This window comes from Populus nigra, chromosome 2, assembly GCF_951802175.1.
Source record: "Populus nigra chromosome 2, ddPopNigr1.1, whole genome shotgun sequence".
Lineage (NCBI taxonomy): Eukaryota > Viridiplantae > Streptophyta > Magnoliopsida > Malpighiales > Salicaceae > Populus > Populus nigra.
In genome coordinates, this window is record NC_084853.1 from 48,246,597 (window position 1) to 48,264,171 (window position 17,575).

General features: G+C 32.1%; 3 protein-coding genes across 5 annotated transcripts; 2 read left to right on the forward strand and 1 right to left on the reverse strand.

Moving 5' to 3' along the window:
- The first annotated feature begins 329 nt into the window (after window positions 1-329).
- LOC133682218 (uncharacterized) lies at window positions 330-974 on the forward strand. Its single transcript, XM_062105501.1, has one exon. It carries the CDS (start codon window positions 405-407, stop codon window positions 744-746), a length of 342 nt encoding a protein of 113 aa, XP_061961485.1. The 5' UTR covers window positions 330-404; the 3' UTR covers window positions 747-974.
- Window positions 975-5,760: 4,786 nt separating this feature from the next.
- Window positions 5,761-7,223, reverse strand: LOC133682102 (heavy metal-associated isoprenylated plant protein 6-like). The gene is made up of 3 exons (XM_062105366.1): window positions 7,028-7,223; window positions 6,683-6,767; window positions 5,761-6,586 (listed from the first exon to the last, which is right to left on the reverse strand). Exons 1-3 carry the CDS (start codon window positions 7,037-7,039, stop codon window positions 6,081-6,083), a joined length of 603 nt encoding a protein of 200 aa, XP_061961350.1. The 5' UTR covers window positions 7,040-7,223; the 3' UTR covers window positions 5,761-6,080.
- Window positions 7,224-8,442: 1,219 nt separating this feature from the next.
- On the forward strand, window positions 8,443-13,622 carry LOC133683067 (uncharacterized). 3 transcript variants are annotated; one of them, XM_062106578.1, is made up of 12 exons: window positions 8,445-8,820; window positions 8,933-9,097; window positions 9,193-9,267; window positions 9,560-9,666; window positions 9,907-9,967; window positions 10,058-10,117; window positions 10,204-10,278; window positions 10,682-10,834; window positions 11,377-11,431; window positions 12,445-12,561; window positions 12,797-13,026; window positions 13,311-13,622. In XM_062106578.1, the coding sequence occupies exons 2-12, from the start codon at window positions 8,993-8,995 to the stop codon at window positions 13,332-13,334; spliced, it is 1,062 nt and encodes a 353-aa protein (XP_061962562.1). In that variant the 5' UTR covers window positions 8,445-8,820; window positions 8,933-8,992; the 3' UTR covers window positions 13,335-13,622. The 3 variants fall into 3 exon arrangements, with proteins under 3 accessions (XP_061962561.1, XP_061962562.1, XP_061962560.1); XM_062106576.1 differs by having other exon boundaries at window positions 8,446-8,820; window positions 8,908-9,097; XM_062106577.1 differs by lacking the exon at window positions 10,204-10,278 and having other exon boundaries at window positions 8,443-8,820; window positions 8,908-9,097.
- Window positions 13,623-17,575: the final 3,953 nt, after the last annotated feature.

Genomic DNA, 17,575 nt, shown 5'->3' on the forward strand with positions numbered 1-17,575 from the left:
AAACGAGGATGAATATTGGATTTTAAGTATAATGATTATTTTTTAAATTTTATTTGAATTTAATAATTTGATAAAATTCCTATTTTTCTTATATTAATATTTTGAGACTTCACAAGTGAAAAAAAAATACATTTCTAAAATATCTAACAAACTTGTCTGCAAACAATGTCTCTACGGTCCATCTAATTACCACTAGAGGACATGAATGAGAATCATGACGAAGACTCTCATACTATTATTTACGAGGACATACTTCGTAATTTCACAAATTAACAGGGGCAATCTTCGGAAATTGACTTGTAATAATTAACAACATTAATACCATGCCCCTGGAGTCCTTGAGGTAAAGCCTGAGACTTCTTTTATCTCACCTCTCTTCCTGAGGCTGCTAGATCTTTCAATTCATGGCTGCGACTACCTCCACGAATTGCTCTAGCTTCTTCAGCCTGCGTTCAAATTCTGTTGAGCCAAGGGTCCGTACCACATCCAGTCATGGCTCGTCACCGGGGTGTGGAAAGCTTGATGGGGTAGCTATGTGGTTCATCAATGGTGTGGCAAGTGCGTTTTTTGCATCCTTGGAGAGATGTTCCTGCATCCGTATTGCCACTGAGGATGATGGTGATGAAGCTAACGATGCACCCTTGATTCTCAATGATGGAAACATGAGGCACCTTGAAGGTGGCACTATTAGCCGGAGAAGGACAGGGAAAGGCAAGAGGAGTGCTAGGGCATTTGATGAGGACTGAATTTCTGCATGGGTTTGCTTCAGCAAACTTGCAAAGAACGTTCATTTTGGTAAGTCATGGGGTTTTGGGATGTGTGAGGTTGGTTTGCTTCTTCTTTTTGTTCTTGGAAAGGTTGGGAAATGGTAAAGTTAAGGACAGTTGTGTTTGATGGTCTGATCTCTTATGAGTTATGATACTTTGATCAATTATAATATATATGGAAACAATTCAATAACAGAATTCAAATTATGTACACGTTCATAATCTTGACTAATTAAAATCGTCGGTGTTTTACTATCATTATAAGTTTTGGAAAATTAATTATCTCGGTAAGGTAGAAAATGCTTACTAAAATATGATACTACGTACAGCTATTCAATAATTTAGGAAGTCGCCTGATCCATTACATAAGTGCTTAATTACTAACCATCAGAGTGTTTGCTTTCAATTTTGTACCCTATGGAGGAAATCAAGTTCGGTTCTTGTTATGAAGATGAGAACACGAAATTCTACAGAATTTTGATTGATTAGATTTTGATTTTATCATTTAAAGTGTGGTTGATGTGTGTTCGGTGCTGTGATAATTTTTTTAAAAATAATTTTTAATTAAAAAATTTTAATTAATATTTTTTTATTTTTTTATAATTTTTAAAGTGCTAATATAAAAAATATCTTTCTAGTATATTTTAATTAAAAAAAACTTTTAAAAAATATCATGCACCATAATATTAAATACACAATTAGTGTCTTTATAACTTTTCAACCTGCTTCAAGATAAAAGGGTCTTTAGTACATGTTTGTTTTTGCAGCAAAAATAGTGTTTTTAAAAATTTTAAAATATATTTTTGTTTAAAATTATTTTTTTTATTTTTGAATTGTTTTAATATATTGATGTCACAAATAAATTTTAAAAAATAAATAAAATTATTTTAATATATTTCTAAACAAAATTATTTTTTAAAAAAACTGTTATCACAATATCAAATAGATACTTAGTCATATTTAGATCTTTTAATTTGACAAATTAAATTGAAATTACGAATCATATAAGAGTGTTTTAGAAGACAAATTAAGTTAAACATGAACCATTGACAGATAAATCTTTTTAAGTAGGTAATTAATGCATTGATTTGTTCTGTTTAAGTATTTGCGTAAGTGTTTGGGAGTGTAATAGTAATTTTTTAAAAAATATTTTTTTGAAAATATATTAAAATAATATTTTTTTATTTTTTTAAAAATTATTTTTAATATTAACATATCAAAATAATTTAAAAATATAAAAAAATTTAAATTTAAATAAAATGCTATTTGGAATGTAATTTTAGATGAGTCACCAACTTAAACAAATTCGTTTTCTTTTCATTACCTCATCTTGCATTTCCCTCTTTTGGGAGCCATGATATTTCGACGTCTTGCAATACTGAATAAAATAAAAGGTAAACACGGCACTAACGCCTAAAAGTGCTTTAAATGGTCAAAAATGTTTTTTTCCCCGTGATTTTGAATGATGATGTCTTTCTTATCATAATGTTTTTTTGTTGTTGGCTGCTTTCTTTTTACTGTATCTTGGCACACCATGTCCAGGAATCCAAAGATAGATTGGAATATGAGCACGATTTATTCTAGCTTTAAAATGACTGGTAATTGTGCTCCTGTTTTTCTCGTTTTATTAAATGTGATTTCGTAATTAATCCTGTAAATAATATCACATCATCACCACCTTTTTTGTGGTGATAGGTCAAGTGAGACTCAAGTTTAACCCCACAAATATAACAGCTCATCTTTTAATCGTAGTTATTAAACCATTAATGGTATAGTAGTTGGAGTTGGTGACTTACTAATTTGGAGCTTAACGTAGCTCAATTTGTTTTGAATTAATTCATCAAATCTTTGGTAACATGATAGAACCCACGTGAGACCTTTCGGTGTTTATTTTTTTTTTAATTTTCCTTATAAAAAATAATGTCATTTCAATTTCTTTTTAAATTTTATTCAGAATGAAGTCATTATTTACTATTTTAGAATGGATTTGGGTTAATCACCGAACTCATCCTCAACTAAGTTTAATAATTATAATTTTGATATTCTTTTTGAATTGGATCAAGCCCTCAACTAAACTTAATAATTTTAATTTTAATATTCAGCATAACTGCAACTTTTAATATTCAGCATATTGATTTTCATGTTGTTTATCATAAATTAACAAAACTAATTTTCGTACATCTCAAACCCTCAACTAATTTTAAAATTAGATTTTCTTGTCGATTTTTCTTTTAACTGTTGACAGTATGGACCCTGCAAGAGTACAAAGATTTTCACTGTCTATGGTTTCAATGCTGTTATGATACATTTAAAAACTTTATTCAACATGCTAATTTGCTAGCGGGGCCCCTTGCGCTTCTCAAATTCTACACTCCTTCACGGTTTGTTCATAGAACAACAAAATCAAGAACCATAGAACAATCAAATCCTCTATTTAGCAAAAAAAAAAAAAAAAAAAACCAAATCCTCTATTTGGAGTGTTTGTCCATATGATATTGGCTCCATCGACACTATCCAATGGATTGTATTTCCTAAAAATGGAGATCTTCGTCTTTAAAACTTTCTGCCTGGTCGATGATCTTTGCTGGCCAAGCTCACTTAAAAATATATAGAGGGAGAGGGGAGAAACCTTTAATGGCCCGATCCAAGAGAAGGGGCCAGAGAGAAGGGTAGGATCATGGACCAGTTGCCTGATCATAATTTTCTTTTATTCCTCTTACTAGAAAACATGAATTATTGTATTTATTATTTTACCATGAATATGAAAACGAAAATGAGAAATTAGAAACCCAAGTCGTAAAGCAAGTAGCTCATCGTTTTATCTTATCCCTATGTGTGGACATGAAGAAGAAAGTTAACAAATTGGGGGCCCAGAAGTTGCGTCCATGATTGCCAACTTTGAAAGCTGAGGCTGGTTTAACTAACCGTTTAAAATTGCGTTCAACTGCATTTTTTTTAAAAAATTATTTTAAAAAAAATTATTTTATACATTTTTAAATTATTTTAATATGATGACATCAAAATAAATTTTAATAAAAAAAACTTTAAAAAACAATCCCATCAAAATCATTATTGCTTTCCTGAGTTGGTGAGAGGAATCACATGAATGTAATTTTAAATTTGGACCATGTTTGTTTCTTGGAAAATAATTTCCTGGAAATTACTTTCCAAACTTTTTTGTGTTTGTTTGCTATTAGAAAAATTGGTCAACGAAAAATACTTTTCGATCAAAGAAAAATTTAGCTTGATTTTTAGAAAAGTGTTTTTCTAGAAAATTTGGGCGGAAAACACTTTTTGGAGTTGTGAAAAAATTAGAAATGTTATATTATTTGCTGATTATATCAAATTTGGTCATCAAACTTTTGATTGCTATATATATTTTGTTTTGAATATTTATTTTTCAATTTCATCTTTAAAATTTAATTTTTATATTAATTTTGGTCCTCATTTTTATAATTGTTATTTGCTTTTCTCTTATCATTTTTTTATTGAAATTTTTTATTTTTCAAATTTGATCCTCATTCTATTGATTGTTACTTATTTTACTTGAAATAATTTATGAAATGTTTATTATTATTATTATTTTAATTTCTTCATCTTTTATTTTTTTTATTTTTTAGATTTGATCTCTATTATTTTGATTATTATTTATTTTATTTGAGATAATTTATGAAATTATTTTTTTTTCAATTTCATTCTCATTTAAATTTTTAATTTATAATATTTGTTTCTCATTATTTTAATAAACTTGAGAAAAATAAAATATTAATAAGTTATTTTTCAGCTCATTTCCCATGAAATAACAAAATACTGAAAAGTATTTTCCAACTTATTTTTTATTACACTACCAAACATCAAAAAATAATTTATTTTTTTAAAATTTACTTTTTTAAAATTGATTTGAAAAAAAAAAAAATCTAGTAAACAAACGGGTCCCTGAGCCTCTACTCTGCAGGTCATGAAAGTGGAGAGTCCAAGGAAAGCCATGGAGCAGTCCATTATCTATGTTTTCTGAATGACAAACGGGGTTTCATTAACACTGAGCTTAGCCCATGTTTTACAGGGCGTATTAATTAGGCCATCACTTACATGGCTATACCAGGACTGGCAAAGAAGCCCAGAGGCTAAAACAGGGCTGCAAGCAACACATATTGCTTTGCTGCGGTTCAAATATTATTCTTTCTAGTAGAAAAAATAAATAAACACGTTTTTTCATTTTATTTTTTAATGTAAAAAGATCTTATTATATATATATATAAAAATTATATATTCATTCAATTAAATAAATTGAAATTTTTTTATACCAATAAATGAAAAAAAAATCATTAAGAATTTGATTATATAACTATAGTTAATGTAGAATCTAGTTCAAACCAAGTTTTATATTATTGGAGTGGATGTTCGCTATAAGACTTAACTTGATAAATTACTTGGATTTTTTTAAAATTTTATTCAAAATAACATCTTTATAGACTTTTTTTTAACCAAAACAACATCATTTTATGATATATATGGATTGATGTGGTGTTCTTTGAATTTAAATGATAAACTTTCTAACCCATTAAACATTTATTTAAAACGTGAGAGAATAGGAATCGCATATTTTTCGTTGTGAATTGCACAAGAATTTCACTCTTTTAATCAATAATATCAGTGTTTAGAGAGCAACTCATATAAATTTCGTAGTCGACAACCTTTCATAATTAATTCCATGTCAACAAATCACGAGAAGGAAGGAAACTGCTCAATTCAATGATTCTGTGATAAATTCAAGGGAGAATTCTTATCGATCGCCAGGTACAATGATAGGATCATGACAGTCCACATTCCATTATCTTGATGGATCATGCATGACCTAAATTTCTGACGGCGAAGCTTGATAACGTTTACAGATAAAAGCCATCGACCAGTTAACTGTCAGAAATTTAAGAAAGCAAATGGAAAGGGAATGGAAAGGAGATGCTGAGACGCACTATCAATACACAAATAGCAATGATTATGGAGCTTTTAAAATCCCTTATATTAATTCATTAAAAATCTTAACAACTCTTGTAATAAAAGATTATTGTTCCCACATCACCAACCTTACTGTATCACATAAAACCTTTATAACGAAGAAAGAAGACCCAATATGCAGCCAAAACTGACCCCAACATTTCAACATATATAGACAACTAGAGCTAGCTATACTAGGTTATGACATGAGCATGAGTAATGCTATTGTTTAATTTGATCGTATCGACACCATACTAATGTCCAAATCCAGTGATTTTTGGTGGAGATCGGCTTAAAGCATCGACATTCTTGATGCTTTCACATGATTGTGCATGACGAGGGATTATCTTCACAATCATATTCACATCTGCACGCATAGTAACCGCTTCTTCGGCAACCACAGCCGCCGCTGCCACCCCAACTATCATGCACTGGCCTTCCATAAATTTCATAACTTGGGGGTGCCGGCCTACCATAGTCATGATAACATGGGCCTCCACTAATCCCTCGGTAGCATTCAGCACAACATGTCCCTGGGTGGACTGGTTCAACATTAACCACTTTCAGCTTCTCTGGTTCGTTTGGTTTTGATGGTTCAACAATAAGTTTTTTCGGCTTGTCTGGTCCTTTGGGCTTGTCATTGCCATCATCTGCTCCTTTTGTCTTGTCCGGTTCTTTGCGTTTCTCTGGAGCCTTGATCTCAATGCTCTTGACAGCTCTACTTCCGTTATAGATTATCTTTTCCTTGATCTTTTCAGGACTGCAACATACCACAGTGATGGTCACTGTGCCTGCCTTCTTGTCATATATCTGGTTCTGAATTTCTCTTGTTCACAATCCACAAAAACAACTTAGCCACTTTCCTTTCATCTTAAAACAGCTCAAACTAAGTTATAATACATGGAGAAAGAGGCACTCACGAGGGATTCTACACAGTACTTTCTTGATTTTCTTGTGGCATTTCTCACATTCAAGGTCAACCTTGATCACCATTGTTGTGATTGTCTGCAATAGGAGCACATAAAAACAAGGACATTATTTCTAAGCCAAGAAGAATACTGAAAGGACCGGAACACTTTCTGACATGGAAGGATATTGATCAGTAAAGATAGTGAACAAGAAGATGAGGTCCGTAGGGCCAAAAACAATGAACATCACATAAAAAGAAGAATAACCCAAATGAATGGGCTAAATAAAAGACAAATCTAAACCAAGAAAAGAAGAAGGAAATATATCATAATCCCCACATCCATCCATACACATACCTTTTCAGCCATGGTTTTGTCTAAGCTTTGATCTGAACCTGATGAGATGATAGAATTGAGAGCAGAGTGAAGGAACGGACCAGAGGGTGAGAGGGAGATTGAGATTGAGATACCAAAAAGAGGCTTTTAAAAATTAAGATTGATCACAACTTAAGTAGTAGAAGTGTAAGACCATGTTTTAAATATCGGGCATCTAGAGACCAATAAGAAGAGAACACGTGGGAGTGGTTCAACAATTTTGTTAATCATTTCGAAGGTTGTCGGTCATCCTCCGGTGCACTAGTTCAGTCATGTTAATAAATGAGCCATGCATGATGCAACCCCCATGACAGCCGTACACGTGTCCCCAAAAATTCCCCATAAAATTTTAAAAAATCTTCAATTAATATCTCCATACCTCATGTGTAAAAGAATTTAGCCGGCGGTTGATTGTTGTTTCCTGAAAAAAAAATAAAAAAATTGAAGACGCATAGAAATTTCTTACCTCCTTCGTGGTCTAAAAACGTAGTATGCTAATTTTATGAATGTTTAAAAAGAATATGCTGAGTAACTGATAGTGAATAATATAAATTTAAGATTTTATTTAAGAATTTAAGAATTTATATTGAAATGATTGTTTGATATTGTATAAAAAATTTGATAGTAAAATGATTATGAGTTTGAATTTTACTATTTTTATTTTAACTGATAAAATTAATAACACAAAAAAATTTGAGTTTGTATAAATTTTAAATTTAAAGTGTTTTCATCTAATGTATATATTAAAGAATAATATAAATTTTATAATGTTTAAATTATATTTATTAAATATCTATAGTATAGAAAAGATAACAACAATATGAAAGAAAAATAATATTTTTCAAGAACCCACTTCTTTGATTTTTTTTGCAAGTATACTAATAAATTTCATAATGTTTAAACTATAATTATTAAATTAAATATTAACATAAATACAATAAAAAAACTAAAAAAATAATTTTTTTAAGAACCCATTTATTTGATTTTTTTCATATTTATTTTCCTTTTATATATATTTTAATTTGATACAATCTTTAAAACTCAGGTTTCTTCATTTCTTATCAATCTTTACAATTGCAGATGTAATTTTGAAGAACGGTAAGGACCTTGACAGTTTCACTGCTAAAATAATAGAGGGATATAACTCATTACAATTCAAAAGTATAGGGACAAAACGTCCCATTTACACTATCATATCCAAAGCCAAATTTAAAACCACGTGTCTTAGAAGAGCACGTGTCGCTCATGCACTGCCCTTCATGAAATACGGTTAACTGAAAACGCCAGCTCAAATTGGGCCAGCCACAAGCACCAGGCCAGGCCTCACTCATTACTATTATTATTATCATGATCACAACGCCGCACAACCAATCAGCAATCATTCACCGTTCATTTTGATGGCAGGCCAAAAACACACGATGTCGGCACTGGGCAGAGTCTTAAGTTGCAGAAAGCACCCTTATATTGACACCTGTTGTGTATCGGAAGCATACTCACAAAGATTCTCATCTACCGAGACACACCAAATAATCCCTCTAAATATCGTTCTCTCTCCTCTCAGTCTCGAAGACCTCAACAAAAGAAAGGCTCGGATCAGCGACCCGCGCACCGGCTCCAGTTTTTTCAGTCGAAATGATTGCTGGTGAGGAAATTCTAAAAACCTAGCCAGGTTGCTGCTAAAAGTCAATCACGACGCGAAGTATTTTGCTGTTTACGAATTCCTTTCAAATTTGAGAAACAGAAATGCTAGGGGATGGCGGAGAGACTCCTTCCAGGTACTGCAGATTCTGTTACTTAATCAGGTTAAAATTTTAGGTTTAATTTGTGATATTTGATTATGCAAATTGTTGTTTAATTGATAGGTTTGAGTTGTTGTCTATGGTGAAGAAACACTCTAAGTTGTTAGGGAAAACTACAGTGGAAGAGGAAGATGCAGCAGATGTTGAAATGGACTCGCGGTTCTGGCACGATGTGTTGGATTTGTATTTTATTCGTGGTAAAGAATCAAGGAGAAAGCAGGATGATGATCTCGTCTTTTTCGTTAGAAAAAGGGTGAAGCATTGTTTATTTGTAGTGGCAATTATCTAGTTTCGCTTTAATGTTGATTTTCGATTTCGTACTAATTTTGTTTAATTATGTTGTTGTAGAGCACGCAAGGATATGGTTTCAATGATAGTGTAGAGAGTGCTGCTCCTTACTTTGTACGCAGGTGGGCACCTAAGGTAAAGAGCGGCGTAAATTTGTGCTTTGGATTGATTTGTGATAATATTTGCTTGAGGGAAAGCCGGCATGCTTGTGGCTTTCTTCCCACAGCATGATGGAAAGATAATGTGGGAGTTTATGCAATTGTGAATATAAAACTCTGAATGTGGTTATAGTTGAAGAAACTTGGGCTAGGCTGTGGTTTGGTCTTTTTTTATATTTTGATTACGCCTATGGTAGTTAGATGTGGCCTTTTTGGTATATGGAATTGATTTTGCTAAGGTGCTCATTATCTTCAGTTTTGTCTACTAGTTGGATAATTTAGTTAGTGAAAGTTCAGCGGAGGTGGATTGGAGGCGCTCGTTTTACTTGAATTTGATTGCACATACATCATACACAGTAACTGTGGCAATTTGCAGGTATTTTGTTTCTCATGTCATATCTTTACCTTAATATATTACGTATACTACTTGCCATACTGCTGAAAATTGCTCTGGAACTGAAGAAATTTTTTGAAATTCATGGTTTTTCACCTGCTTAAAAAGGCCCGTGACTGATAAAAATAGGATATTGTATTAATCCTGAACTGGAAAGGTTTTTTTTTTAGCCATGAAAGAACTTTGTGATTGTGAGTTCTTGTTTTTTGTTTTCGTTTTCAGTCAACAAGTCCTTCGGAATCATCAAGCTGGGCAAGATACACAGTTGTCTCCTATATATAAGGTACTTCCAGTTTTTATATAGCATGGTTGTTTCTTTTTGTTAGTTTGTGAGCTTCTTATCCATAGGGAGAATTTAACAATCTCTCTGCAGGTTGTAAAGACTGTTTATGCATCTCCAAGTCGTGTATATTTTCATTTGGACTCAAAAAAGGTATGCTCATTTGCTGTTAATAAGTCATCCTCTTAATTCATGCTGTCTTCAATTCTCACCTGACATTATCTCTGATGCATATATAGGAAGTAGAGACAACGCCTGCATATCCAGATATCTGTTTTGCAGTTGATGATTTTGACTCCACTTTTGATGCAGTGGTACTGTGCTTATCTTATGACTGTTGTACTTTTTAATGCTTTATTTTGCAAGGTCAACAATTTACTTTTTTTTATTTTATTGATGTTTTTCTCATGACAAGGTGTGCTGTGTATGTCAATATGCATGGATGTGAGATGGAAATTTTTAAGCAAAGGGGAGTGGAATAAAATTTGATCTGTATCACTTAAATTATAAAATTTGATCTGTATCCCTTAAATTTGATCGAGTTATACCCTTACTAAGAATGAATTTTCCTTATGAAGAGCATAAATTATTCAGCACGTTGCATTGAGGAAAAGAAATGATATAAAATGCTTCATATCTAGGACACATTCACAATCTTTTACATCTTTAAACTTTGTCAATTCGTTGTTACTTTTCTTATAATTTTGCTATCATCAGGTATTGACAGAAAGAGACCACTGCTATTGTGTACTTCTCAATGCACATGATGGGGCAGCATTTCCTAGTGACAAAGAGTTGCAAGATGGCAGTTCTAGCAGTAATTTTTGTCAGAAAAATGATACTAGTCCTGGGAAGGAAAAGAATTCTAAGGTTTGTGCTTGTTCCACCCAACACATAAAACTTGCTTGTTTGAGCTCTTTGATCTACCATGAACTCCCACTTGCTGAGCTATTCTGATTTGAAGAGGCTTTAAGTTGCTTGAAATTCTCTGACACTTTGATACATCTCTTGGACAAGCTTGCCTTAGATCAAAGTGGTTTCTGGTGTCATATATCATACTCTCCTTGCATGGAGAGCTTTGGATTTTTATTAGAAAACTTTTACAGAACCTTAGATTCCAACAGCTAGGAATGAACTACTGTAGATGCCATGGGTGGCTATGGAAAATCCATGTTAAACTTGCCAGTTTAGTTGACCGCGAGCATACATTTTCCAAATTGCAATATCTCTAAATGCACAAATGCGTTGCTGATTTATTGTAGGGTATTATGATTTCTTTTTTCATCCTCCTGTGTTGTTTCTACTTAGTTTTATATGCTGAGATAGAGATGAACATGAAAAGAAACTATTCTTATTTCTATCTACAATTCATTCAGTTCCTTATCTAATTGGAGCCATTATTATGATTTCAGCTCACACTTTTCTCTGGATTTGTAAGCTATCAAATGGTTCGAGAAGCATATGATGGTATATCTTCAATAAATTACTCAAAAATGGTTCTGTTTTCTTTCTGTTGTTTCATCAGAAGTAAATCTTAGGTGACTTTCAGTTAGAGTGATATGAAGTTGGCTCTTCTCTATCTGGATTATTAGTTTCACTTGTTATTTCTGCAGGAAAGCATTTGTGTGAAGCATATGAAGTAATGACTTACTTTGACATTGAATTTGCTTTTGTTGTCTTCAGCCTGACATATGTAACTTGTAGTTTATCTGTGCTTTTATTATTTTGAGCCAAAAATATCCTTTAGTCTCATATGGAGGCAAGCATGCTGGATAATCATTATAGCCATTGAAGATTTTCTGATTTGCAATATGCAAACCTTGTTTTAATTTTCCTAGACTGAATAACAATTTTCTTCTGGGGACTCTAGGCATAAATTCTAAACACTTAACCGTAATTCATTCTTTATCTACTTCTAACTAAATTCATTTTGCTGCTTCCACAGCAGATGAACACTTGTACTAATGGTTTATCAGAATCAACAAAGAGGGTGCATTCATCCCAAATATTTCAAATAGGCACTGTGATGTTAGCAAACTATCTTTTCTATCCAGCTCTTGATGCCTTACACACGTTTTTCTATTTTGTTGGTAATGTCTTTAGCTTTCAGCAGTTTCCTAGTACAATTGTTTGTTTGGGTGCCCGGGGTTAAATTCTTTGGGAGTTGGGAGCAAGTGCTCTCACATGTTCTTGTTACACTTGTGGTTTCTCTCGTTCTGAAGTTCTGACTTGGCAACTTAACGAAGTTGACTTTGTTACTCAATTGTTCTGGTTTCTGGTTATTATCATACTATTGCAACTATGATCTCTGTCCTGTGGTAAAAATGAGTTTTTTTTTTGTTTTTTTTATTTGCAAAAAGAATTTTATTGTTACCAGTTTCTGAACTTCGATGCAGCTTGCGGAGATATCAGAAACTGAAATGCCAACAATTTTCTTTACTCATTTAGCTCTCTTATCTCTCTATCCCCCTGTTCAACAGCTGGCAAGTCTCGATTTGGGAGTCTTCTTGGTCAATCCCCTGGAAAAACAGACAGACTTTACATGAAAGGTCCAGGAGGACGTGGGGAAGTTGAAGTAGCTGTTTCTGGTGTTGCAGGTAAAAGCGGAATCCTTTTCTTCCTAATATCTTGATTTCTTTCAGTGTATTTTTTTTTTGGCTTTTGAGGGGCAGGGATCTATTCGTTTCCCACCTCCCCCACTTTTTGTGGTTTTTGGGTTCAAGACTCCTAATTGTTTTGCAAAAGTGCCACTGTTCTTTATTAGTTGATTAGATATGTGAATAGTACGCGCAATGATTTCCATTCTACTGAATTGAGTTTTCATGTTATCAGATCAAAGCCAGCAGGATGTTGGCCCATTTTCACCTGTTACTTCAAAGAAAGGGTTCGGGATTGGCTCAGTTTTTCTAAAAGCAGCATCTGTTGCATCTGTGGCAGCAAAGCATGCCTTTGCAGCTGCTTCTTCCTCCGTATCTTCAGATGACGAGATGTTACCCCTCAAATGCTGCTTAATGTCCATATCATTGCCCTGGGAATATATCGCATATGATCTTTTGTTCAAGGTAAAATCAATGTTTCTGCTATTTGTTCCTCAATGAAAGATGAGTTTGTTTTCGGAATTTGGATAGTGGTATTGGATTCTTCTTTAGGTAGATACTAGAAGCTTCTTTGTTTCTATCATCTTTCCTCTTGTGTTGCAACTAGCGTGCCAATTGGTAGGGTTAAACTCTGTTTTGGTATTTGAGGATGTGGACATTAATTTTCCGTTGTCCTTTTGGTGGGAGTTGATATTGATTTCCTTACGTTTTCAAAAGAGTGCTAATTTTTTCACTAACTGCAATCTCAGGGAAGTCCTCCTGTGAACATGTAAATATACACCATGGTTATCGCGAAACAGCCCAAAGATGTCGCCGGCTAGAGGAAAGTGTGGGATAAAACAACTTTCGGATGTTAGTCGGAGTCACTCCTGCCTGAACTTTGACGGAACCTTATAATTGTAGTTGTACGTGAAAATTCTTTCTTTGCATTTTTTCTGTTAAGTAGTGTTTTAGGGCTGAATTTGGAATGTTGTAATATTGTAATAATCAATGACCTTGACAAATGTAAGTGTCAGTTGATGGTTTCCCCTTTCAAAATTCAACAGGCCTTTTAAGTTTTATCAGCCCTTGCCAGGGTCTGGCCTGGTCGTGATCCAATCTTGAAACGTCGTTTTAGATATATTTTTTTTTTTTAAAAAAAAAACTGAAATAACCTGAGTTTGGTTTGGTCCAAGTCACTCTAGACTTGGCTGGATTGTTTAAGTTCATCTGGGTCTGTTGCTAGTGTGGTTCAATGACCAACTCAACTTGGGTAAGTGGTCCAATCACTTTAAAGAATTTCTTTTGTTAGATGAAATTTGATATCATAATCATGATATTGCATTAAAAAAACTGAAGAAGGTGAATTCACTGATTTTTTAGACATATTTTACCGTGGATAGTAGGAATAGTGAATTTACCTTCTTCTTGCCTTGGAAAAAAAAACTTTAGGTTAATGGTTGAGGGCATTTGATGGGTGAGTATTTGTCTTTTAAATTACATAATAAATTATTATAAATATTTTTAAGATTAATATATTGTTGGGTGTTATTGAAAAGCAGGTTTGTATTTTTAATTATAAAATATGTAATAAAATAATCAATCTACCCTTGTATACAAAATTACTTTGATTGATTAAGATTAGGCCTTTTGTTTTTTTATATGCTTTCTATGTCCTTTATTTATTTTTTTATTTGGTAGGGTTATACGAGGTTCTATTATTTTTTGTTAAATATATTTTCTCAAAATAATTTTTTTATTTGATTAAATAGAATTAATTGATTGAATATATATGAATACTCACTTCATTGTGTTTTGTTTTTTTAGAGCATTGCTCTAGAGAACCATGCGACTTTTTTCTACATCATCTTGTATTATTTTATAATGGAGTTTTAACGATCTCAACAAATTATTTTTGTTGTGGATGATGTCTATGATAGAATGGTTATGAATTTCCAATAATTTTTTCTTTTTTCTCTTTACAAACATAGTATCAATGATTAATTTTTTTAGTTAATTATTGCTGGATATTTTATTTATGGTTCACTTACTATTGTTATTTTCAGTTTAAATTAAATTATTAAATTAACAGAGATATTATTAGATGCAGTTAAGTTAATGACTCCAGTGTTAGATTTTCTTACTGAAAACACTATCATTGATTAACCATTCTTTTTTTTACATTAAAAAAAATGAATAGTCGTGCTGCGTAGTGTGGGTTTTAGTTTTAGTATTGTACTAATTGTTTACACATTCAAATTCGTTCCCGCCGGCCTGGTTACAATTGACAGTCCAGTAAGCTTGATTTTAAACCAGTTTCCATCCCCACAACCCTTTTGCCTGCAGCCGTGGCTGGGAAAAATTTCTGACCTGCTTTCTTTTAGGCAGGAAAAGAAAGAAAAGCTTAGCAGGTAATTATCGTGCTTCATTCTACCTCCTTGTTCTATAAGCCTCGTCCCTTCCATTGAGTGATCTTGAATACTCTTCTTGCAAAACGAATTCAACGAAGAAATCACCAAAATACAACACAAATTCGTGCTATTGGCTGTGCTCTCTCTGATGGGTCAGGTCACTATGGCGTTTATATTGCAATGGTTTTGAAGCTACGATGTCTGTCATTTAAATAGGATGTTTCACCATTTGCACCCTTCGATCCTGCTTGCGTCTCTGGTGCCAGAGAAGTAAACGAAAACGAGAATAAGAGGGACAAATAAAATTGTCAACGAGATTAGCTGTGATTAGCTGTTCGAATTAGAAATTGATGTGAAAGTATCCAAAGACTTTACTGTGATTAGCTCTTTGAATTGGAAATTGATGTGAGAGTATCCAAAGACTTTAATGATTAACTGTGGATTAGCTATTTGAATTAGAAATTGATGTGAAAGTATCCAAAGACTTTAATGATTAACTGTGGAATCTAATCATCATCCTTCATTTGTTTCATTTCCAATAGATTATCATTGTCTCGAGTGCCCTCTACTGATTTCAGTACCCCAGTACTCATCCGCCATGGTGGGATTACACTGCCAAGTCAATGGGAGTTATATCAAACAAGTTTGACACGCGGAGATTTTTAAGATATTAATTGTTTTTATTGTATTTAATGTTGAATTAAAGCAATAAATTTTTAAGGATATAATAAAATATTAAAATTCATAAATAATATTTTTAATAAGTTTTTTAAGAATTTATATTTTGTTTTTTATAAATTTAAATAAAGAATGTGTAGAGAAAAATAGGAAGAGAATACAATTATTTTTAATTTATTTATACTAGTATCAATATGATATTTATAAGGAAAATAATATTTTTTCCGACCAGTATGTCTGTAAAACTTAAAAACATATATTTTCATATGATAAAATTTAATAGGCACATCTTTTCATATCATTTTACATGTAGAATTCAAAAAACATAAATAAATTAATTGAATAATTTTACGAGAGGTATCATGCATAATTAATTAATTAATTAATTTTAAAAATAAAAGGTAAAAATATTTATTTTACATTATATAAATTTTGACTTTCCTTTCAATTCTTTTGTTAAATATTCAAATCTATTAATTTTCACATTATATCCTACAACAAAACCTCCTATATTTTATTTTATAACAAAAATTATCAACGATCTCAATACTACGATGAGTAATTAACAAGTCTGTTTAAAAGTGTGATTATAATTATTTTTCATTTAAAAAATATTAAAATAATATTTTTTTAATTTTTAAAAATTATTTTTAATATCAATGTATTTAAATAATATAAAAACATTAAAAATATTAATTTAAAATAAAAAAATTTATTTTTTTTTAAAATATTTTTATAACATAAAAACAAACAGGGTAAATCTAATCGTGCTCTCCTTTACCCTCCCGTGGATGCGTTCTTCGATCTATCTCTGCACGAAGTAGAATGCTGGTGTTGTGCTCATCAACCCAGATAACATTATAATATAACGATGGCGCTGTACTGTATGTCATCTAATTAAGAACCAAACAGCAACAAGAGCCTCTAATTTGCTTAGCATATGAAAGGCAGTTGAAAACATTTGAAAAGTTGGTATCGGGCTGATTTATTTAGTAGCCATGTCTGCAGCACATGAAGGCTACTTTGGCACTGTTGAAAACACAAAGGGTTGCAGGACGCTTAGATTCACTTTAGTTCATGAAACAAAAAAAAAAAGGTTGAAATAACAAGGGAAGGTGTGCAGCTGTGCATGTTGGCCTCCACTAGCTATGGCTGCTTTTGATATAATTGCTTATAACATTCTATAACCAGAACTAACTGCCAACTAAGAAAACTACCAAACAAACGAACTTGGAATATTCATTGTTCATGTAATGGTGTGGGTTAATATATACATAGTCCAATACAATGTGCATGCCATGATCCTAAGAAGCAGCAGCAGTGTCTGCAACAAAGTCTTGGACATTTCTGCTTGAAAGCAGACCAATTTAATTGCTTTTGGGAGGAGCAATTGATCACCCAACAAAATACAATCTTGATTTGGGAAATGTGAACGCTTGAAAGTTTTGCTTTGGAGAAAAAATAACTTCTTTTTTCTTTTAAAGCAGTTCGGTCTTGGGTTTTTGCTTTACTGCTAGTTTCCTTCTTTTCGTCTCATGGATGAGTGTTGTAAAATCTTGATTATTCTGGTGATTAATAAAATTAAAATTTCTAAACTGAGTTTGGTTTTGTATCAAACTAGATAAAAATTAATCTGATTAAATTTAATTAGCTCGATGAATTAACCTGTAATACTATATCTGAAAAGATTTGGTTTAATTATTTTATAATAACTCTATTTTTATTTATTTTAAAAAAATCTTGAAATAACATCATCTCCCTTCAACTGAAATGTAAAAAGCATTAACTATAAAAAGCAGAAATTCGATGATGCATTTGCACAAGCATAAAAGATTAGAAATCTTATCCACTCAATGCGTAATCGAATTGATAGAAGAATTACATGTTAAGCATTAATTAAACTTTTGGTAACCCACCATTTTGGACCAAACCATACCATTGTATTT

Coding starts and splice junctions, on each gene's coding strand:
- LOC133682218 (XM_062105501.1), top strand. CDS start 405: ATGGCTGCGACTACCTCCACGAATTGCTCTAGCTTCTTCAGCCTGCGT.
- LOC133682102 (XM_062105366.1), bottom strand. Junction 6,587..6,682: donor AGTACTGTGTAGAATCCCTC/GTGAGTGCCTCT, acceptor TGTGAACAAGAG/AAATTCAGAACCAGATATAT.
- LOC133683067 (XM_062106576.1), top strand. CDS start 8,789: ATGCTAGGGGATGGCGGAGAGACTCCTTCCAG. Junction 8,821..8,907: donor GGCGGAGAGACTCCTTCCAG/GTACTGCAGATT, acceptor TTTAATTGATAG/GTTTGAGTTGTTGTCTATGG. Junction 10,279..10,681: donor ACTCCACTTTTGATGCAGTG/GTACTGTGCTTA, acceptor TGCTATCATCAG/GTATTGACAGAAAGAGACCA.